Source organism: Oncorhynchus kisutch, linkage group LG19 (genome assembly GCF_002021735.2).
Source record: "Oncorhynchus kisutch isolate 150728-3 linkage group LG19, Okis_V2, whole genome shotgun sequence".
In the NCBI taxonomy this organism is placed as follows: Eukaryota; Metazoa; Chordata; class Actinopteri; order Salmoniformes; family Salmonidae; genus Oncorhynchus; species Oncorhynchus kisutch.
The window spans coordinates 29,854,741-29,879,360 of record NC_034192.2 but is presented as its reverse complement, the minus strand read 5'-3'; the positions used below and the strand labels follow the sequence as shown (position 1 = coordinate 29,879,360).

General features: G+C 41.6%; 1 protein-coding gene across 10 annotated transcripts in view; it reads left to right on the top strand.

The window, feature by feature from the left end:
• Nucleotides 1–3,984: 3,984 nt before the first annotated feature.
• Nucleotides 3,985–24,620, top strand: part of LOC109864614 (mitogen-activated protein kinase 9) — a 33,308-nt gene continuing 12,672 nt past the window's right edge. Inside the window, exons 1-7 of one of the 10 annotated variants that reach the window (XM_031797361.1) lie at nt 4,069–4,288; nt 14,846–15,015; nt 15,331–15,460; nt 15,683–15,741; nt 16,000–16,138; nt 17,849–18,014; nt 23,772–23,843. In XM_031797361.1, coding sequence (XP_031653221.1) covers nt 14,900–15,015; nt 15,331–15,460; nt 15,683–15,741; nt 16,000–16,138; nt 17,849–18,014; nt 23,772–23,843 — 682 coding nt within the window. In that variant the 5' untranslated portion in view covers nt 4,069–4,288; nt 14,846–14,899. Of the gene's footprint in view, nt 4,415–14,845; nt 15,016–15,330; nt 15,461–15,682; nt 15,742–15,999; nt 16,139–17,848; nt 18,015–23,771; nt 23,844–24,620 lie in introns of all 10 variants that reach the window. The other 9 variants (XM_020452469.2, XM_031797360.1, XM_020452467.2 and 6 more) reach the window with 9 other exon arrangements.

Genomic DNA, 24,620 nt, shown 5'->3' with positions numbered 1-24,620 from the left:
AAAGTGGAGAGCAACACTTACGCAGTTCTACTTTGTGATATATAAAAATAAAAAAAAAGATGCTTTAGTAAGGATTACCTACAATACTGACCTGCTCATGTTATAGATATAAGCGTGTTACATGGCAGACTAATCCGAACTCATCTCTCCACATGTCCAGCCCATCCATTGCCTCCGACCAATCATGGCTAGCGGGAAGGTTTCTGTCTTTTTCCGTGGCTAAACCAACTAGGATTGTAATTTAACAATTGTATTCATATTTACAGATGCCATACAAGTGTGTTATTAAGGCACATGAACGTTCACATGTTCCAGAAGGCATTTCTGCCAAAAAAAAGGCATTTTGATTTTAAAAAAAATAAAGAAGTTTACATTCAAATAGCTCCCCTGTCAAGTAGTGACGCGTGACATACGGCCAGTTTCCTGAATCAAGCCATAAATGTCTTTAATGTGAGCTCAAAGCTCTAATCAAATCCAGACAAGGAGATGTATTCTCGTGATGGAACATTTGTAAAATACCGGGAATAAACTGTATTCAACTCTATAGGAAACACACCACTAGCTAGGTTTGGCATGGGACCTGAGATCCTCAAAAAGGTATATTGCTGCACCATCGAAAGCATCCTGGTTGCATCACCGCTTGGTATGGAAACTGTCACGACCATCGTATGAATAATTGGACCAAGGCGCAGCGTGAGTAGAGTTCCACATTTTAATGATAGTGAAACTTCCAAAACAATAAAGATATAACGATCGTGAAATACATAAGCACTCACACAAAACAATATCCCACATAGCAGGTGGGAAAAAGGGCACACTAAGTATGATCCCCAATTAGAGGCAACGATTATCAGCTGCCTCCAATTGGGAACCATACACACACCAACATAGAAATACAATACCCAGAACCCCCCCCCCCCCCCCTAGTCACACCCCGACCCACTACACCACAGAGAACCCCGAGGGCTCTCCATGGTCAGGGCGTGACAGAAACTGCTTGGCATCTGACCGCAATGTGCTACAGAGGGTAGTGCATATAGCCTAGTACATCACTGGGGCAGAGCTTCCTGCCATCCAGGACCTACATACCAGGCGGTGTCAGAGGAAGGCCCTAAAAATTGTCAAGGACTACTGCCACCCAAGTCATAGACTGTTCTCTCTGCTACCGCACGGCAAGCAGTACCGGAGCGTCTATCTGTGAACAAAAGGCACCTGAACAGCTTCTATCCCCAAGCCATAAGACTGCAGAACGGTTAATCAAATGGCTACTCAAGACTATTTGCATTATTGCACTATTTGCATCCTTATTTTATTATTATTTATATTTTTTGCACCGACTCTATTGCACAGGTCGATGTATACTCACTGGACTCTAACCACACACTCACACATACTACACGGACTCTCCAACACACACACACAAACGGATACACACACAAAACACACGCACACATGCATATTGATGCCACACACACACACACACACACACACACATGCATACGTTCACATTCCTTCACACTCTTCGCTACTCTGTTTATTAACTATGCATAGTCACTTTACCCATACCGTCATGTACATATTACCTCAATTACCTTGACTAACCCGTACCCCTGCACATTGACTGACTACCAGTACCCATTGTATGTATCATTGTTATTTTATTGTGTTACTATTCTTCCTTTAGCTTATTTAGCTAAATGTTCTTACTTACTTTTTTAATACTCGGCATTGTTGGCTAAGGACTCTTAAGTAAGGTAAGATCTACCTACACCTGTTGCCTTCGGCACATGTGACAAATACTATTTTATTTTATTCTTATGCCATTTGATGAATGAAAATAGACATCTGTTACAAAACACCAAAAATTGTGCCTAATGACATACAGCAATTACCATTGATTAGGCCTACATTAATTGATGCGTCTTGCTGAAGAATGTGCCTTTTTTGTAGCCTGAAAAATATGGACACCTGAAATGGGGCTGAAACTGTCCCGGGAAAAAGGTGATGGTCACCCTAACACACTGTCAATTTACTAGACTAGGCTACAATGTGTATTACCATGAACTTCCAATAGGCCTAGCGGGAGCCAGTCATGTAGTTGTAAAAAAAAAAAAAGTGGGTAAATTCTGATCACCATTACAGTCCCTAAACTTTCAATGCATTTTTTTGAAAAAGGTGGGAAAACTGTTTACCCTCCACTAGGTCTACACCACTGCCGAGATAACCTACCCTCTCAGCCAAGGCAATTTTACACACACGAACACACGCAGAACAGGTAGCCTACTTTCAATATATTACATGAGTTTAATTAAAAAACATATTTTACACCCTAGTTCATGAGTTGTCACAGATCATGTGACATAAAAAGCTACATTTCATCCATTACATTAATGACATTCATTTGTGTTATTTGTCATTATTAAGCATTTATAAAATGCAAGATAAAAAATAAGTGTAACTATGCGTGTGTAACATTTAATGATGCTTCGCCATATAACAGTTCTCATGGGCACACAAATCCCAAATAATGTAGGCCTATGCCATTGCCAAATCAAATGTCAAATCACCTTATAGGTCTGCTGTCATTAAAGTATACTTGTTGGATGGATTGGATGAGAATTGGTGTCTAGCTGTAGGCTAGGGGTCTAGTGATATTGTCGACCTCATCAGCTGATCCAGGTAAGAAAACAAATATTGATAGAAAATAATAAAGGTAAATAAATGGTGTACTACTTTTGGCCAAGGATGTCAGGGAGAACCAGCTGTGCACTTGAAAAACAAAGCAATGAGAGCTCTAAACAGCGGACTGACAAAAGCAAACAATGACAAATCAATGGATAAATCTAATGCATTAGAATAAAGGCATAGGTACATGTTTTAATCAAGAATGTATGGCAAACAAATGGCGGAAATGAGGAAGTACAAAGTAAAATCTTATGCATAAAGGAGCTTTGGCTGAGGCCGAAATTCAGCACTACTGAGTGGACAGCACTGCCACGTAGAAATAAATGGATTAAACCATAACAGAGAGATGGGGTGTTATTTTCATTTGCAAGCTTTTATTTTCATATTTACCAGCTTCATATTTACCACTGTAAAACATATTTACCATTACATTTTAAAGCAAGACGAGAATGGTTAAATTAGCATTATTTACACACTTTTGTTGCATTTATGGGAGCTAAGGTCTCATTCCTCCGTAATTCGCACCGAATCTACCGATAGTTTTGTCACAACTGTTAAATAAAAAATGTGCCTACTCTGGTCTTGGCACATTTACTCTAGCCAACAGTTTGCAGATACAGTGTGGGTAGGCAAGTTTACATGATGAGACTATGTATAAGAGCGAGAATGTTTGTATTTGTCAAAACGTCAGTCAAGCATCGATGATCATGTCACCAGAATAAGATCCTCGATATATATTGGAAAGGAGCAGCAAACTCATACCATGCACTTTCACCACCCTGTGAAGTTCATCTTAATTTATTTCCTGTAGCCTAATTTAAACTGCATGCTTTCCCGAGACATAGCATCACGTGACTCCAAGTTTACTTCGCTATATGATGGTTGTTATATCAATACTTGCGCATAAAGGCGTTTCCATCGCCATTTCTCGCATAATACATTTTACCGATACAAAAAGATTCCATCATGTAGACATGTAGAACGAGCAAATGATCTTGTCTGCATTTATTAAATTGTACAAAAACTTCCTGTTTCAATTTTTTTAATACGGTATGACTTTACTCTCATAAAAACTGTTGATGGAAACGTGGTTACTGGTGGGAAAATATTTTCTTTATGCGGATTTAGAATATTCGCTTAAAATATGTCGCCAGTTTAATGGAAACATATCTAATGTTTCTTTCGACAATAAAAAAAAGTTTGCCACAAACTTTCAGGAGTCCAACGTGAAACAACGTGATTACGTCATTCACTTGTTGTGTTGAGACTACTGCCGCGTTCATGTTCTAGTCGGAACTAGGATACACAGACATTTCCGACTTGCGGCACGTGTTTAACTACAACCAGTTAGCAAGTCGGACATTTCTCAGTTTCTTCGTTTCGACAAGCACTTGAACCCCGACATACCCTCCTCCGCCTCTGATAGTGCAGGACTTTGTCATTTTGGTTTCAAACTCGGGAAGCATTTTCACATTTCTATTGGCAATTAGGAAAACTGGTCTTCACAACTTTACTTAATTCCTGATATTCCCAACGAGGGAGAGGAGCTGGTATCTTGTCATTTCCATGCATGGGAGTGACATAGGAGAAGCGAAGGGAGAAGGTAGGTGTCGTATGATTCTGCCCGCTGTCCGTCCTTTTTCCATTCCTGCTACTGCATTGTCTGCTCGGAGTGATAGAAACGGAAGAGCCAGGGCCTTGGCGAATAATAAGTGGCACACCAGAAAACGTGAGTTTTATCAAACCTCTGACGATTGACATTAGGGTAGGGTATAGTGGATTGCCGATGGTATGCGGTGTCATAAAGCGGGGGTCGATGAGGGCGATGACTTCATCTTTCAATCAACCGGGTTGTGCCAGTTTACCAGCTAGGAATTGAATGGGAACGAAATAGCGGGGTTAACGCTTGGGGGAAGTAGGCTATGCTATAGGGCGTTTCAGTGTTTCCGGACGATCTCCTATTCTATCGCTTATTTTTTGTCTGAAGTCAATTTAGTAACCTACATGGAATGAGATTACATTATTCACGCTTACTTGAGCCAAATCAATGACTGCATTTGAGGTTCATTAATTTGTACTTTTTAAAAGATTGTCGTTTTCCACTTGCTTTAGGTTCTGAATGATGCAATATCGTGTGTGTGTGTGTGTGTGTGTGTGTGTGTGTGGTTTTTAATGTATTTATTATTGAGAGAAGCCATAGCTTTAATTTCTTCTATCAGGAGAGTATCATAGACTGAACAAAAATACAAAAGTAACATGTGAAGTGTTGGTCCCATGTTTCATTAGCTGAAATAAAAGATGAAAAGCTTATTTCTCTCAACCCAAAAAATGCACTAACTTGTTTACATCACTCTTAGTGAGCATTTCACCTTTGCCAAATTAATCCATCCACCTAACAGGGCTGGCACGTCAAGAAGCTGATTAAACAGCATGATTGTTACACAAGTGCACCTTGTGCTGGGGACAATAAAAGGTCCCTTTTAAAATGTGCAGTTGTCTTGCATAACACTAGGGAGAGTGCAATTGGCATACTGACTGGAGGAATGTCCACCAGAGCTGTTGCCAAATAATTGAATGTTCATTTCTCTACCATTAGCCACCTCCAATGTCGTTTTTAGCGAATTTGTCAGTAAGTCCAACTGGCCTCAGAACCGCAGGCCACATGTAACCACGCCAGCCCAGGATACTCTGGCTTAGACTTACTGACAAAACTGTGTGTTTGCACAACTGAAGAAGTTCAGCAGAAACCGTCTCAGGGAAGCTAATATGCATGCTCGGCGTCCTCACCAGGGTCTTGACTAGAGGTCGACCGATTATGGTTTTTCAACGCCGATACCGATGTATTGAAGGACCAAAAAAAGCAGATACCGATTAATATTGTCGAATCCGGAAACTATCATCTCGAAAACAAGACATTTATTCTTTCAGTGAAATACTGAACCGTTCCGTATTTTATCTAACGGGTGGCATCCATAAGTCTAACTATTGCTGTTACATTGCGTATCCTTCAATGTTATGTCATAATTACAGAAAATTCTGGCAAATTAGGCAGCCCCAAACGGTTCCGTATTTCACTGAAAGAATAAACGTCTTGTTTTCGAGATGATAGTTTCCAGATTCGACCATATTAATGACTAAAGGCTCGCATTTCTGTGTGTTATTATGTTATAATTAAGTCTATGATTTGATAGAGCAGTCTGACTGAGCGATGGTAGGCACCAGCAGGCTCATAAGCATTCATTCAAACAGTACTTTTGTGCGTTTTGCCAGCAGCTCTGCTGTTTATGACTTCAAGCCTATCAACTCCAGAGATTAGGCTGGTGAAATGGCTAAATAGTTAGCAGGGTGCGCGCTAATAGCGTTTCAAATGTTACTCGCTCTGAGACTTGGAGCTGTTGTTCCCCTTGCTCTACATGGGTAACGCTGCGTCGAGGTTGGCTGTTGTCGATGTGTTCCTTGTTCGAGCCCAGGGAGGAGCGAGGAGAGGGACGGAAGCTATACTGTTACACTGGCAATACTAAAGTACCTATAAGAACATCCAATAGTCAAAGGTATATGAAATAGTCCTATAATTCCTATAATAACTACAACCTAAAACAACTTACCTGGGAATATTGAAGACTCATGTTAAAAGGAACCACCAGCTTTTATATGTTCTCATGTTCAGAGCAAGGATCTTAAACGTTAGCTTTCTTACATAGCACATATTGCACTTTTACTTTCTTCTCCAACACTTTGTTTTTGCATTATTTAACCCATATTGAACGTTTCATTATTTATTTGAGGCTAAATTGATTTTATTGATGTATTATATTAAGTTAGAATAAGTGTTCATTCAGTATTGTTGTAATTGTCATTATTACAAATATATGGTAAAAATCGACCGATTTAATCGGTATCGGCTTTTTTTGTCCTCCAATAATCGGCATCGGCGTTGAAAAATCATAATCGGTCTACCTCTACTCCTTTTTATAAGACTCTCTCTCCATACAGATAAGCACTGCCTTTGTGTGTGTTGCTGTATTATAATCTGATATTCCAGTCAGTTGGCTCCAGGGAGCCGCATCACATCCTTCCCCAGGGGTCCCTGTGTGTTACACAGGGCTAGCTGTGAAGATACTCATGCTCACACAGGATATGTGTTTATACTCTTGTCTAAAACTAACTCTGTTCACATAATAGTTTAGTGCGTGGTCTAGTCTATAGTAAATCAGTGCCAACCCTTTAATTTAAGTATGATTTTAATGCGACTGATACCTTCTTAGTAGTCTTTGTTGCTTTCAAATTACTTTCCCTTTTAAGAGACATTAGAAGACAAATTAATATAGCCAATTTACCAACATCTATTGCAGGATAAAACTATGTTAGAGTTTACATAGCGGGCCAGAAATTGATGTTGCATTTCCTTTATGGGTTGGTTATGTTAGGCTTCTTCCAACCCATTGCTTTCTATAGATAACCTAATCATATTATCTTTACATTAACCCATAAAAGTAAGCCGGGGATGGGGGGCACAGACCTACTTGTTCCAGGTATTTTTTTCTATATTTTTAAAATTGTCTACATCAACTATGAAATGACACATGGAATTTAAATGTTTTATTTCACCTTTATTTAACCAGGTAGGCTAGTTGAGAACAAGTTCTCATTTGCAACTGTGACCTCGTCAAGATAAAGCATAGCAGTGTGAACAGACAACAACACAGAGTTACACATGGAGTAAACAATAAATAAGTCAATAACATAGTAGGGAAAAAAATAATCTATATACATTGTGTGCAAAAGGCATGAGGAGGTAGGCAATAAATAGGCCATAGGAGTGAATAATTACAATTGAGCAAATTAACACTGGAGTGATAAATGATCAGATGAACATGTGCAGGTAGAGATACTGGTGTGCAAAAGAGCAGAAAAGTAAGTAAAATAAAAACAGTGTGGGGATGAGGTCAGTAAATTGGGTGGGCTATTTACAGATGGACTATGTACAGCTGCAGCGATCGGTTAGCTGCTCAGATAGCAGATGTTTAAAGTTGGTGAGGGAGATAAGACTCCAACTTCAGAGATTTTTGCAATTTGTTCCAGTCGCAGGCGGCAGAGAACTGGAAAGAAAGGCGGCCAAATGAGGTTTTGGCTTTAGGGATGATCAGTGAGATACACCTGCTGGAGCGCGTGCTACGGGTGGGTGTTGCCATCGTGACCAGTGAACTGAGATAAGGCGGAGCTTTACCTAGCATAGACTTGTAGATGACCAGGAGCCAGTGGGTCTGGCGACGAACATGTAGCGAAGGCCAGCTGACTAGAGCATACAGGTCGCAGTGGTGGGTGGTATAAGGTGCTTTAGTAACAAAACGGATGGCACTGTGATAAACTGCATCCAGTTTGCTGAGTAGAGTATTGGAAGCTATTTTATAGATGGCATCACCGAAGTCGAGGATCGGTACGATAGTCAGTTTTACAAGGGTAATTTTTCCGGCGTGAGTGAAGGAGGCTTTGTTGCGAAATAGAAAGCCGACTATAGATTTGATTTTGGATTGGAGATGTTTGATATGAGTCTGGAAGGTGAGTTTGCAGTCTAGCCAGACACCTAGGTACTTATAGATGTCCACATATTCTAGGTCGGAACCATCCAGGGTGGTGATGCTAGTCGGGCGTGCAGGTGCAGGCAGCGAACGGTTGAAAAGCATGCATTTGGTTTTACTAGCGTTTAAGAGCAGTTGGAGGCCATGGAAGGAGTGTTGTATGGCATTGAAGCTCTTTTGGAGGTTAGATAGCACAGTAGTAATCATGTAGTAATGAAAATATATTTGATATTCTTCAAAGTAACCATCCTTTGCCTTGACAACAGCTTTGCACACTCTTGGCATTTTCTCAACCAGCTTCATGAAGTAGTCAACTGGAATGCATTTCAATTAACAGGTGTGCCGTGTTAGTTTGAAATGTCTTCATTTCCTTAATGCGTTTGAGATCAGTTGTGTTTTGACAAGGTCGGGGAGGTATAAAGAAGATAGACCACGTCCATATTATGTCAAGAACAGCTCAAATAAATGATTGAATTGCAGTGAAGACACGGCTACTTAAGGACACCAATAAGAAGAGACTTGCTTGGGCCAAGGAACACGAGCACTATCCTTTGGTCTGATGAGTCCAAATTTGAGATGTTTGGTTCCAATCGCCGTGTCTTTGTGAGACGCAGAGTACTGACAGTGTCACGTATGATCTACGCATGTGTGGTTCCCACTGTGAAGCATGGAGGTGTGGGGGTGCTTTGCTGGTGACACTGTCAGTGAGTCATTTAGAATTCAAGGCACACTTAACCAGCATGGCTACCACAGCATTCTGCAGCGATACGCTGTATGCTGAGCACTTGTTGGCTGCTTTTCATTCACTCTGCGGTCCAACTCATCTCAAAGGTCGGGTGATATGATGCAGCACTCCATCACTCTCCTTCTTGGTCAAATAGCCCTTACACAGCCTGGAGGTGTGTGTTGGGTCATTGTTTTTGGGATGTTGTCCTCAGATAATCGCATGGGATGCTTTCACCATAAAGCCTTTTTTAAATCTGACAAAGCGGCTGGATTAACAAGAAGTTAATGTTTAAGATGTATAACATTTGTATTTTTATGAACGTTTATTATGACTATTTCCTTATTTTGAATTTGGTGCTCTGCAATTTCACCAGAAGTTGTCGAGGTGGGTCGCTAGTGGAACGCCTGCGCCAGAGGTTAACAAACCTCCAAACGAGCTTCAATGCCATAGAACACTCCTTCCGTGGCCTCCAACTGCTTTTAAATGCTAGTAAAACTAAATGCATGCTCTTCAACCAATCGCTGCCCGCACCTGCCTGCCCGACTAGCATCACTACTCTGGACGGTTCTGACTTAGAATATGTGGACAACTACAAATACCTAGTTGTCTGGCTAGACTGTAAACTCTCCATCCAGATTCATATTAAGCATCTCCAATCCAAAATTAAATCTAGAATCGGCTTTCTATTTCGCAACAAAGCCTCCTTCACTTACGCTGCCAAACAACCTCGTAAAACTGACTATGCTACCGATCTTCGACTTCAGTGACGTCATTTACAAAATAGCCTCCAACACTCTACTCAGACTGCATCCAGTTTGCTATCACAGTGTCATTCGTTTTTGTCACCAAAGCCCCATACACCACCCACCACTGCGACCTGTATGCTCTCGTCAGCTGGCCCTCGCTACATATTCGTCGCCAGACCCACAGGGTCCAGGCCATCTAAGTCTTTGCTAGGTAAAGCTCAACCTTACCTCAACTCACTGGTCACCATAACAACACCCACCCGTAGCACGCACTCCACTGGTCGTCCCCAAAGCCAACACCTCCTTTGGCCGCCTTTCCTTCCAGTTCTCTGCTGCCAATGACTCGAACAAATTGCAAAAATCACTAAGGTTGGAGACTTATATTGCAGAGAACTGAGTTGCAGCGATGAGACAAGATTGTAATTGGATATCGGGGAGAAAGAGGGAGTGTAAAACAAAAGATTGCATTTTTTTACTGGCTGTCCACTGGTAGCAAAATGATGATTCATAGGCAGTTTTACTTCTTCAATTCAACTATTGTTGGGTTAAAATACACACATACTGTACCAGTCAAGTTTGGACACCTACTCATTCAAGGGCTTCTTTATTTTTACTATTTTATACATTGTAGCATAATAGTGAAGACATCAAAACTATGAAATAAAACATGGAATAACGTAGTAACCAAAATGGTGTTAAACAAGATTCTTCCCACCCTTTGCCTTGATGACAGCTTTGCACACGCTTGGCATTCTCTCAACCAGTTTCATGAGGTAGTCACCTGGAATGCATTTCAATTAACAGGTGTGCCTTGTTAAAAGATAAATCGTGGAATTTCTTTCCTCAATGCATTTGAGCCAATCAGTTTTGGTATACAGAAGGTAGCGCTATTTGGTATAACACCAAGTCCATATTACGTCAAGAACAGCTCAAATAATTAAAGAGAAACGGCAGTCCATCATTACTTTAAAACACGAAGGTCAGTCAATCCGGAAAGTGGCAAAAACCATCATGATGAAACTGTCTCTCATGAGGACCACCACAGGAAAGGAATACGCACAGTTACCTCTGCTGCAGAGGATAAGTTCCATTAGTTAACTGCACCTCAGATTGCAGCCCAATAAATGCTTCACAGGGTTCAAGTAACAGACACATCTCAACATCAACTGTTCGTGAAGGCCTGATTCACACAGTCTCCTCTGATCCAATTGTTGCAAAGAAACATCCACCAAAGGACACCGATAAAAAGAAAAGGCTTGGGCGAAGAAACCAGAGTAATGGACATTAGACCGGTGGGAGTCTGTCCTTTTTGATCTGATGAGTCCAAATGTGACATTTTTGGTTTCAACTGCCATGCCTTTGTGACGCAGAGTAGGTAAATGGATGTGTGGTTCCCACCGTGAAGCATGGAAGAGATGGTTTGGGGGTCCTTTGCTGGTGACATAGTCAGTAAGTTATTTAGAATTCAAGGCACACTTAACCAGCATGGCTACCACAGCATTCTGCAGCGATACGCAGTCCCACTAAGTACAAACCAGATGGGATGATCATTTGTTTGTCAACAGGACAATGACCCAACACACACCTCCAGGCTGTGTAAGGACTATTTGACCAAGAAGGAGAGTGATGGAGTGCTGCATCATATCACCCGACCTCAACCCAATTTAGATGGTTTGAGATGAGATGGACCGCAGAGCGAAGGAAAAGCAGCCAACAAGTACTCAGCATACAGTATGTGGGAACTCCTTCAAGACTGTTGGAAAAGCATCCCAGGTGAAACTGGTTGAGAGAATGCCACGAGTGTGCAAAGCTGTCAATATTTTGATTTGTTTAACACCTTTTTTTTTTTACTACTTTATTCCATATGTTATTTCATAGTTCTGATGTTTTCGCTATTATTCTCCAATGTAGAAAATTGTGCAAATAAAGAAAAACCCATGAATGAGTAGGTGTGTCCAAACATTTGACTGGTACTGTATATACAGTGGGGCAAAAAAGTATTTAGTCAGCCACCAATTGTGCAAGTTCTCCCACTTAAAAAGATGAGGCCTGTAATTTATCATAGGTACACTTCAACTATGACAGACAAAATGAGAAAAAAAATCCAGAAAATCACATTGTAGGATTTTTTATGAATTTATTTGCAAATTATGGTGGAAAATAAGTAAACAGCCATCCACAACAACCACAATCCGTAAGGCGCAAATAGCTAAATGAGAGCGCAGCAGTGCATGTCAATGTGCCATGTAGATATCAATAATACGCGATAACAGCATTTCCCCTAGGCAACACCACTGCTGTCGCCCTTCCCTCCAACTACGCGTTAATTCAAGTTGGATAATCTTTGGATGCTGACATCAGTCACACCATTGGAAGACATAGCTTGGACTGTAGCCCACAAAAGCCTTTTCCTGCTCTTTCCTGCGATCCATCAAACACATTTAGTGTCATCATAGTGGTCTCTGACTTGTGGTCAGACTCGCTCAGGCGGAACCAAATTAAACATGCACGTTTTTTCCATGCTGATTTTGAAAGTTATTGAGAAATTACATCCAACAATTTTTAAAAGATTTTACTGAGTTTATATAAGGAAATCAGTCTATTGAAATGAATTCATTAGGCCCTAATCTATGGATTTCACATGACTGGGAATACGGAACCTTTTTTATTTTTTACTTTTTTGTATTTTTATGTAGAGACTGATCAGAAAACCAGTCAGTATCTGGTGTGAACACCATTTGCCTCATGCTTTGCGACACATCTCCTTTGCATAGATGGTGTTCATTGTCCTTAGCTTATGCTTGCCCATGCCATAACCCCACCGTCACCATAGGGCATTCTGTTCTCATCGTTGACATCAGCATACCGCTCGCCCACACGCCGCTGTCTGCCATATGTCCGGTAGAGTTCAAACCGGGATTCATCCATGAAGAGCACGCTTTTCCAGCGTGCCAGTGGCCATCGAAGGTGAGCATTTTGCCCACTGAAGTCAGTTATGATTATATTTTTTAACCTTTTATTTAACTAGGCAAGTCCGTTAAGAACAAATTCTTATTTTCAATGACTGCCTAGGAAGAGCCTTGTTCAGGGGCAGAATTGCAGATTTTTACCTAGTCAGCTCAGGGATTCGATCTTGCAAACTTTCGGTTACTGGTCCATTGCCCTAACCACTAGGCTACCTGCCGAACTACAGTCTGGTCAAGACCTTTGTGAGGATGCTGAGCACACAGATGAGCTTCCCTGAGACAGTTTGTGCAGAAATTCTTTGGTTGTACAGATCCATCAGCTGTCTGGGTGGCTGGTCTCAGACGATACTGCAGGTGAAGAAGCCGGATGTGGAGGTCCTGGGCTGGCATTGTTATACGTGGTCTACGGTTGTGAGGCCGATTGGACATACGGCCAAATTCTCTAAAACGACATTGGTAGTGAAATTAACATTCAATTCTCTGGCAACAGCTCTTGTTGACATTCCTCCATTCAGCATGCCAATTTAAACGCTCCCTCAACTTGAGACTGTGGCATTGTGTTGTGTGAGAACTGCACAGTTTAGTGGCTTTTTGGTGTCCCCCATCACAAGGTGCACTTATGTAATGATCATGCTGTTTAATCAGCTTCTTGACATGCCATACCTGTCAGGTGGATGGATTATCTTGGCAAAGGAGAAATGCTCAGTAATGGGGATGTAAACTAATTTGTGCACACAATTTGAGAGAAATAAGCTTCTTGTGCATATGGACATTTTCTGTGATCTTTAATTTTAACTCATGAAACATGGGACCGACACTTCACATGTTGCGTTTTTATATTTTTGTTCTGTGTAGAACGGTGTCAAAGATTTTTATTAGATTTTTAATTCAAAAGTAATCTGTTTTTTCAAAAGTATCTGTCATCTGATTACAATATTTTGGCTGGTAACGTAACTAGTTTAAAAAAAAAATAATAATAATAATATATATATATAAAATCTGTTACATGTAATGGATTACACGTAAATCCGTTTCTCCCTAACCTTGTATGTGCGCACAAACAACGAGTGTGTGCGTGCGCCAACAACTCCTGTGGTTTCACATGCGATTGTAGGTGCATGTCTTCTCCATGTGTACCTCTGTGTTTAGTGTCATTTGTCTGTGAGTGTTTTTATTGTGTTTAAAAAATTATAAAGGGATACGATTTCCCCTGTACCTTGCCTTCTTGCTTTTGGCAATTTGCCTGACTGAAAGCCTGTAATGTAGCCGAGTCCAATTCACCTGTGGGGATTTGTCATGGTGCCCACACACTGCTACAACAGTGTGGGCATCTGCAATCACACACACACACTGACACAAACACGCCTCCCCCCACATACACAGCCAATAATAACATTCCTCTTTCTTCCTGCCAGAAGCATCAGCTACAGCATGCCCACACATTATCTCTGAGGTCCTGAAACACACACCACGCTTAACAGGCAGACATGGATCTTCATCAGCATAGATGAACTGTTTTGTCAGTTTGTGTATACGTGTTTTAAAAAATTAAAAATAAAATACATTTTTAAAGATGCACTATGCAGAAATTGATCTGCCATTTCCTGGTTGCTAAAATTTCAGTTTGACAAAACAAGCAAGTATAATAGAGAGAATGATTGTACCGTCTAAACCATTGTGAAATATATTTCCCATAACCAAAAATATAGTTTTTTCAGCTGCTTGATACCGGTGTTCAAAAGTAAAAGACGCAAAAACGAAGCATAGAAATAGCGCACATGCTTTCAATGCGAATTACTCTCATTTCTATGTGAATTTGGTCAGGTCGCCCCGAAAATGTATGTGTCAAGCTGCATGTGTTTTGCCAGAGGTTGTTGTAAGGGAGTAATGTTGTGTAACTGGGTTAGAGCGGGCACAGCAGTGTTGTTTAGACTACGGCCCTAGGCGCTCTCAATCTGTCAGCTAGCCTCTCACTGCTTCTGTCCTCTTATACTGCATTTAAACACACACACACACAGACCACTCACACACTCTGCTTAGATTAACAGGACTTGGATGGCTGGAAGGATGCTTTGCAAATTTCAGACATATTATGAATTATATTAAGACAAGTCCTACTATATCGATCTCTGTGTCTCCTAGACTGGTTCCGGCCCCCGAGGCAGCACAGAGGCCCCTGACTGAGACGGCAGCAGTATGAGTGTGGATGAGGGCCAGTTCTACAGTGTGCAGGTGGGAGACTCCACCTTCACTGTTCTGAAGCGCTACCAGGAGCTCAGGGCCATCGGCTCCGGGGCACAGGGCATTGTCTGGTAAGACAACCGTTATGTAGACAAACAATATGCCCTCTAATAAGTGAAAGTTTCACTTACTTGTTTATACCAGTCAAATCCTCTCATATCTTCACAAGTGCATTCCATTTGGGATTGGGCCATAGGTTGGGTAGTCCTAGAACTAGGCTAGCTACTGTTTACTGTTCTCTATTCTACAAGAATGAAAGGTTCCATGAGTATGTCTCTTAGCCTTGCTCTATCATGAGTCATGGCACATATTTTTCTCTCCATCCTCTCTTTACCCCCACCACTCTTTCTTCCTTTTTCACCCCCCCCCCCCAACCCTCTCTCCAGCTCTGCTCTAGACTCAGTGTTAGGTTTTCCCGTGGCAGTAAAGAAGCTGTGTCGGCCATTCCAGAACCAGACTCATGCCAAGCGGGCCTACAGGGAACTGGTGCTGCTCAAATGTGTCAACCACAAAAACGTATGGCACCTGATTTTTCAACAAGTTACTGTTTGAAAGCCCTCTGCCCTGTCTATTGAGCTGATTGTCTATTTTAAGCTGACACATGCCGTATGATGCAAAAAATAATGACCTAATAGATACAATATAGTAACCATCAGTATTACCTTTCATTACCTGTTAATAAACTATATTCCTTTAATATTCTATTCAGCTGATGAGTGGCGTTTTTTCTGTCCTCAGATTATCAGGTTGATCAATGTGTTCACGCCTCAGAAGTCACTGGAGGAGTTTCAGGACCTGTAAGTCTTCTTGTACCTGTGGTCTTTCTTTTATTGTTGAGTAGTTCTACGCTACATTCCAATGCATGGCGTAATTCTACGCGTACTATACGAGTGTGGACATTGAAACGGAGCCCTAGTCTTCAACTCAAATCCAGTTTGATACAGTAATACCCATAGGTTTGCTGATAGACGTTCTCGCCAATCTTCTACTATTCAATCTCTGCTTGTTCTTATGTGCTCTTCTCCTTCCCTCTCCTCTTCCGGTCCCTGTGCCAGCTACCTAGTGATGGAGCTAATGGATGCCAGTCTGTGCCAGGTGATCCACATGGACCTGGACCATGAGAGGATGTCCTACCTGCTCTACCAGATCCTCTGTGGCATCAGACACCTGCACTCCGCTGGCATCATCCACAGGGTGAGGAACACACACCTGCGCACGCTCACACACTTGCATGAATGCAGCATGCGTGCACACACACACCAGCATACACACTTTGACTACATACAGTGCCTTCAGATATTATTCAGGCCCCTTGACTTTTTCCACATTTTGTTACGTTACAGCCCATTTCTAAAATTGATTAAATATTTATTTTTTTCTCAGCAAACTAAACATAATACCCCATAATGACAAAGCGAAAACAGGTTTTTTGAAATGCTTGCTAATTTATAACAAATAGAAAAACGAAATACCTTATTTACATTTTCAGACCCTTTGCTATGAGACTCGAAATTGATATCCGGTGCATCCTGTTTCCATTGATCATCCTTGAGATGTTTCTGCAACTTGATCGAGTCCACTTGTGGTAAATTCAATTGATTGGACATGATTTGGAAAGGGACACACCTGTCTATATAAGGTTCTACAGTTGACAGTGCCATGTCAGAGAAAAAAACAAGCCATGAGGTCGAAGGAGTTGTCCGTAGAGCTCCGAGGCACAGATCTGGGGAAGGGTACCAAAACATTTCTGCAGCATTGAAGGTCCCCAAAAGTACAGAAACCTCCATTCTTAAATGGAAGAAATGGCGGGCCACCCGGCCAAACTGAGCAATCGGGGGAGAAGGTTCTTGGTTAGGGAGGTAACCAAGAACCTGATGGTCACTCTGACAAAGCTCTAGAGTTCCTCTGCAGAGATGGAAGAACCTTCCAGAAGGACAACCATCTCTGCAGCACTCCACCAATCAGGCCTTTATGTTAGTGGCCAGACGGAAGCCACTCCTCAGTAAAAGGCACATGACAGCCCGCCTGGAGTTTGCCAAAAGGCACCTAAAGGATTCTCAGACCTTAAGAAACGAGATTATCTGGTCTGATGAAACCAAGATTGAACTCTTTGGCCTGAATGCCAAGCGTCATGTCTGGAGGAAACCTGGCACCATCCCTACGGTGAAGGATGGTCTGGGCAGCATCGTGCTGTGGGGATGTTTTTCAGCGGCAGGGACTGGGAGACTAGTCAGGATTGAGGAAAAGGTGTACGGAGCAAAGTACAGAGATCCTTGATGAAAACCTGCTCAGGAACTCAGACTGGGGCGAGGGTTCACCTTCCAACAGGACAATGGCCCTAAGCACACAGCCAAGACAACACAGGAGTGCCTTCGGGACAAGTCTCTGAATGTCCTTGAGTGGCCCAGCCATAGCCTGGACTTGAACCCGATCGAACATCTCTGGAGAGACCTGAAAATAGCTGTGTAGCTATTTTCCCCATCCAACGTGACAGAGCTTGAGAGGATCTGCAGAGAAGAATGAAGAGAAACTCCCCAAATATAGGTGTGCCAAGCTTGTAGTGTCATACCCAAAAAGACTTGAGGGTGTAATCGCTGCCAATGGTGCTTCACCAAAGTACTGAGTAAAGGTTCTGAATACTTAAGTAAATGTGATATTTCAGTATTTTATTTTGAATACATTTGCAAAAAATGTCAACCTTGTTTTTACTTTGTCATTATGGGGTATTGTTTGGGGGGGGGGCAATTGAATCAATTTTAGAATAAGGCTGTAACGTAACCATGTGGAATAAGTCACATTCCGCTACACTCGCATTAACATCTGCTAACCATGTGTATATGACCATTAAAATGTGATTTGATACTTTCCGGATGTGCTGTATGCTCTATCCCTCTCTCCCTATAGGATCTGAAGCCCAGTAACATAGTGGTCAAGTCAGACTGTACTCTGAAGATCCTGGACTTTGGATTGGCCAGAACGGCCTGCACCAACTTCATGATGACCCCTTATGTGGTGACTCGGTACTACAGGGCCCCAGAGGTCATCCTGGGCATGAAGTACAAGGAGAACGGTAAGTGGGAAGAACGCTATGGCTGTGTCTCAAACCACACCCTATTTCCCCTGTAGTGCACTACCCTTGACCCTCTGGCTTTGGTTAAAAGTATTGAACTTGGGAAATAGTGTCAATTAGGACACAGCCTAATTGCTACTAATCTGACTAACCCACTAACAAGTCCTGGGTCCTGTGTGTATTGTGTACCACTGAACAGAGTTGTTCCATTCCAAAAGGTGCTGATGTGTTAGTGATTGGAATTCCTCATAGTGCCTGGTTACAACCTGCAAAAACAAATTGCAGAATAATTATGAAAGGAGTGTCGTGGAAATTCTTACACAGGGACACTTGAATTCCATCTTAAATTAATAATGGTTTATAATCAGCGTGCTGGAGCAGTTCCAACAAACTTAATGCACCAAGTACACATGTCGATTAGGAGCTCTAACGGGGCAGTCCCGTTAGTTCCCTTATATACTGACAAGTTATATTTGCATGATTTAGCTTATTCATCGTTCATAATGTTTGCTTCATTCATGTGACGACCAATACTGGATCATGCATGTGACAGACCAATACCTCACAAGGCTTCTTCTCTCTAAGCTGAGACCTTGAAACTGAGATATCCCTTTCTCTAAACAAGGTTCTGGTCGTCCTGCCAAATTGCAGATACTGATAGTGAGGATTCGTTCAATCAGTCACTTGCATGAACACAGAAATTGGTTTTGAGAAAAGCAGCAACAGAACACACAGAAGTTGGTTATTAGAAAATAACTAACTTATCTAACTTATCACGTGTGTGATGATAATCATTGCATTTTAATGTAAGCATTTAGTTTTTTTCTTCTCTATCATATTTCTTTTAAAGTAAGGGGAAAGCTCTGATGGAGGCCGATACGTTAAGCTTATTAAAGATCCGTGACACTATCAAGAGCAGTGTGCGGTTTCCTTTTTCATTCGTCTTATTCAACTGTTGCCATGCACCTGCAAAAAGTTTGCTCAGATGTGCAAATGCCTTTTTGAATTTTAAAGTAAGGGAAATCAACACATGAAACCAGACACTTCAAACCCTTCGTTCTGTATTATAGATTCTAATTAGTATGGTAACACTATCATCATGGTAAAGGTTATACTTCTATTAACGGCAATTAATTGATCAAACATACACAGCATGTTCAATAACACAATTTGGACTTAAGAAAAAGGAGAAAAAAAACTTGCTGTAGCCCATTTTGGCAATTTGGGATCCCCAACTTCCAAACAGGGATTCCAACCAAGTTGCAGGCGTCCCTTCTGGTTGTGGGGAATTATTCTTCGCAACAGTGGCAATGTGTTCGGTGAGATCAGTCATATGAGAGGAGTGATCTGGGGCAAAAGTACAACATTCATCGCCGATATACGCACACACACACACACACACACACACATATATATATATGCACTATACATCCGCATGGATTTAGTACGGTAGTCGTGGAGTAGGGGCCTGAGGGCACACAGTGTGTTGCGAATGTATTGTGATGTTTCTATAATTGTTTAAACTGCCTTAATTTAGCTGGACTCCAGGAAGAGTAACAGCAGCTAATAGGGATCCATAATAAATACAAATGATTGCACAAGTGCCCCTTTGAACTGCCAAAAGATAGTCAAGAGCCTATCTGTTTGTAGAGCCAATTTACGCAATTCTTTAGGCATTGCCAATTTTCTCTCGAATTTGGTCTAGGGTACATGCATATTGACTTTCACAGGGAAGAGAGAACACGTGTTAAACAGTTTCACACCAACCTTGATAAGAATGAGATTGCAGCTTGGGCTAACCTTGCCCCAATCTAGTGGCTCTCCTCACATTTTAGTTGTATAGCTCTGTCTCTAGAAGCCTCGCCTTTCCAAACCATAATTATAACTATTGATAAATTGTCGAACCCAAGTTTAGAATGGTAGTCCTTAGAACCAACTTGAAGCACTATCACTTTAATTTAAGACCCTCAACTTAGCACACACCGATACTGGCAGAATGTACATTGACATACAGTATATTCTTATATTTCCAGTAGCAACTATTCTCATCCCTTGTGGTAATGACAGATGTGGTATCTCAATTCATTCTTAGTCAAAATTACTATACATTTCTCAGTGTGCAGACCTCCACAATCAACCTGATACTTCAAATATACCATTTTGGATAAGCCTAAATCAATTACGGACACAGTTTACCCCCCCCCCCCCCATACCGACACTCATCCTTCTGGCGTTTTCTTCATGTGTTTCAGTTTGTCCTCCCAATGGCACATGTTCAAAGTGGATGGCCCTTGATAATGTCTCACCTGAGCCGCCACTGTCCTTTACAGTCCATTATGTCTTGTCCATTTTCCTACAAGTACACCAGCAAGTTTGAATGGAATCTTTCTCCATGCTCACTCCAAGTGGACCCGTGTCTCACTCCTGAGAGTAAAAGGCAGTTGATAGCTTCGACTGGATGCTGTGTACATGCTGGCTCGGACTCAGGTCTCACGGTAGAAGTGGTGAAGGACCAAACTGAACGCCATTGCTTCAGCTGGTTAGTGGGGATGAGGTTCACACTGTTCTTGGTCAAATTATCCCGTCCATGCATCTAGACACCATCTGTAGTCACTTTCGCCATAAAGGAGAGACCAGAACAACATTTTTATTTTTATTTTTTTAGGGCATTTCTGATACAATAAATAATTTGTCTGGATTTTCTTGAATGACAAACTATTACTGCTACCAATATTCTTAATACAGATTTCTAAAACAAATGTCAGAGAATAACAACACAGTTTAAACCATTTTATATATATATAAAAGAAACAACCCTGTCTTTCAAAGATAATTTGTAAAAATCCAAACAACTTTACAGATCTTCATTGTAAAGGGTTTAAGCACTGTTTCCCACGCTTGTTCAATGAACCATAATTAATGAACATGCACATGTGGAACGGTCGTTAAGACACTAACAGCTTACAGACGGTAGGCAATTAAGGTCACGGCTATGAAAACTTAGGACACTAAAGAGACCTTTCTACTGACTCTGAAAAACACCAAAAGAAAGATGCCCAGGGTCCCTGCTCATCTGCGTGAACATGCCTTAGGCATGCTGCAAGGAGGCATGAGGACTGTCAATAAATTGCAATGTCCGTACTATGAGACGCCTAAGACAGTGCTACAGGGCGGACAGCTGATCGTCCTCACAGTGGCAGAACACAGTTAACAACACCTGCACAGGATCGGTACATCCGAACATCACACCTGTGGGACAGGTACAGTGCCTTGCGAAAGTATTCGGCCCCCTTGAACTTTGTGACCTTTTGCCACATTTCAGGCTTCAAACATAAAGATATAAAACTGTATTTTTTTGTGAAGAATCAACAACAAGTGGGACACAATCATGAAGTGGAACGACATTTATTGGATATTTCAAACTTTTTTAACAAATCAAAAACTGAAAAATTGGGTGTGCAAAATTATTCAGCCCCTTTACTTTCAGTGCAGCAAACTCTCTCCAGAAGTTCAGTGAGGATCTCTGAATGAACCAATGTTGACCTAAATGACTAATGATGATAAATACAATCCACCTGTGTGTAATCAAGTCTCCGTATAAATGCACCTGCACTGTGATAGTCTCAGAGGTCCGTTAAAAGCGCAGAGAGCATCATGAAGAACAAGGAACACACCAGGCAGGTCAGAGATACTGTTGTGAAGAAGTTTAAAGCCGGATTTGGATACAAAAATATTTCCCAAGCTTTAAACATCCCAAGGAGCACTGTGCAAGCGATAATATTGAAATGGAAGGAGTATCAGACCACTGCAAATCTACGAATTCTCTACTTCCTGTTTGCGTACAGTCTTTCTAAGTACCAGAAAGCTCCACTATGGGTGAATAACACCATGGAACACAATGAAAATCCATCTTAACCATTGTAATAAAATTATTTAAAAAAAATGTTTTGCCCCCTTTTCTCCCCAATTTTGTGGTATCCAATTGTTAGTAATTACTATCTTGTCTCATCGCTACAACTCTCATACGGGCATGGGAGGACGAAGGTCGAAAGCCATGCGTCCTCCGAAACACAACCCAACCAAGCCGCACTGCTTCTTAACACAGCGCGCCTCCAACCCAGAAGCCAGCCGCACCAATGTGTCGGAGAAAACACTGTGTACCTGGCTACCTTGGTTAGCGTGCACTGCGCCTGGTCCGCCACAGGAGTCGCTAGTGCGTGATGAGACAAGGATATCCCTACCGGCCAAACCCTCCCTAACCCGGACAACGCTAGGCCAATTGTGCGTCGCCCCACGGACCTCCCGGTCGCCTGGGCGCGACAAAGCCTGGGCGCGAACCCAGAGTCTCTGGAGGCACAGCTAGCGCTGCGATGCAGTGCCCTAGACCACTGCGCCACCCGGGAGGCCCCATCTGTTACCTTCTAACACGATGGCAGCACAGGGCTAATCCTAATTGAGAAATCCCAACCATCCAACAGACCCAGTCTGGTGATATGTGTTATTGAAGCAAGACAAGAACAATGAGAAGACAACAGCAATACACATCACTTGATGTGGGGAAACCTCAATCCATTTGGATTTAACTGTCAACCATTACCAACATCTTTTTTTTTCTCCCTTTTTACATGCAGTCATGTGAAGAAAATCAATTTGCGTATTTAGTCTTGTGCATCTTCAACGATTCTCTTTTTACTTGCTTTGCACCATATGTATCTTCCGTACATATTTAGTATCAGTGGCTGCAGACCACGTAGACATTTCTTACAAATGCTTAGACAGCTGTCAGTGGGGCTTTCCATGGTACCGTTATGCCCTTGCGCTAGTTTTCTCATAAAACTTGTGAATAGCCTTCTCTCTTTAAGACTATGGGTACCTTTTTATGTGTTACTCACCTTGATTTTATTTTTCATCATACATTTTTATTCAGATTCCTTTAAATGGACTTGAATGGACTTCCTTAAATGGACTTCCTTTAAATGGACTGAAATCAGTTGCTGTCCCTCATTTGTTCGCGGATGATGTCTCCTCCTGGGCAGCTCACAGAAAGGGTCTGGGCGGGTCTCATCTTTTGGTCAAAATGGAAATTTACCCTCAGGCTTCATAAAATGTGCCACCGGTTTTCTTCGCAGACCCCCAATGGAAATTCGTACACAGGGACACTAAGTCAATCTTTAAATGAATCATTGTTTATTATCAGCGCGCTGGAGTGGTTCCAACAAACTTAATGCACCAAGTACACATGTCGATTAGGAGCTCTAACGGGGCAGTCCCGTTATATTTGCATGATTTAGCTTATTCATAATTCACGTTTGCTTCATTCACGTGACGACCAATACTGGGCCATGCATGTGACAGACCAATACCTCATAAGTCTTCTTCTCTCTAAGCTGAGACCTTGAAACTGAGATATCCCTTTCTCTAAACAAGGTTCTGGGCGTACTGCCAAATTGCAGATACTGATGGTGAGGATTTGTTCAATCAGTCACTTGCATGAACACAGAAATTGGTTATTAGTAAAAATTAAAAAAAGTTCATCACAGTGGGTTGGTTTTAAAATGGAGTGCTGTTGGTCATGTTTGGTGTGTCCAAGGACCTTTGAAGGGTTGGATAAATCTTTTTGTTGATCATAGTTAGTGATTCTACTAAACTATTGTGGTGGCTGATCAAGGTTAGAGAACGAACAGTGACTGATCATGCTGTTCTGATCATACCGCTTGATCATGTTTCCATTGATGATGGTTCTGTGCTGCTCTGCAGTTGACCTGTGGTCTGTTGGCTGCATCATGGCTGAGATGATTGCACACAAAATCCTCTTCCCTGGAAAAGACTGTATCCTTTATGCGTGTGAGAGTGTGCGTGTTCATTCCACTTATGACACATTACTCTGATTATGAGAATTTGTATGTAGCAGTGTTGCATAGTGAATGGTATTCCATTTATGTTTTTGTTTTATCGGTGTACAGTAGTCAAACCTACTTCCTGTGTAGGAAGTTAAGGCACATTTTTCCAGTGCATTAGATTCCAATTGACCTTTTATCAAAGGAGAATACCTCTAAGTTTCATCAGGGCAGAAATACAGGGGAGGGGTTTATGAACATTTGTTAAAGGCACACACACAGTCCAAAGCAAATACTATCCACGCCCTGATCACATCCTATTGTACCAGCTACACACACACTCAGGGTTTGCTTTAGTCAGAAATATCCAGCTTTTGGCCTTCATTTTATAAAAATTTAAAAATAACAAAGTTAGTAAACACAATTGGCGCCAGGCTGGGAGAAAAAGATCCATTTGCAAAATGATGCTTTTTTTGTTGCCTATTCGCAGTGGTGGACAAAGTACACAATTGTCATACTTGAGTAAAAGTAAAGATGCCTTTAATATAAAATTTACTTGAGTAAAAGTATTTGGTTTTAAATATACTTAAGTATCAAAGGTATAAATCATTTTACATTCCTTATATTAAGCAAACCAAAAATATTCATTTACAGATAGCCAGGGGCACACTCCAACACTCAGACATAATTTACAAACGAAGCATTTGTGTTTAGTGAGTCCGCCAGATAAGATGCAGTAGGGATGTTCTCTTGATGTGTGTGAATTGCA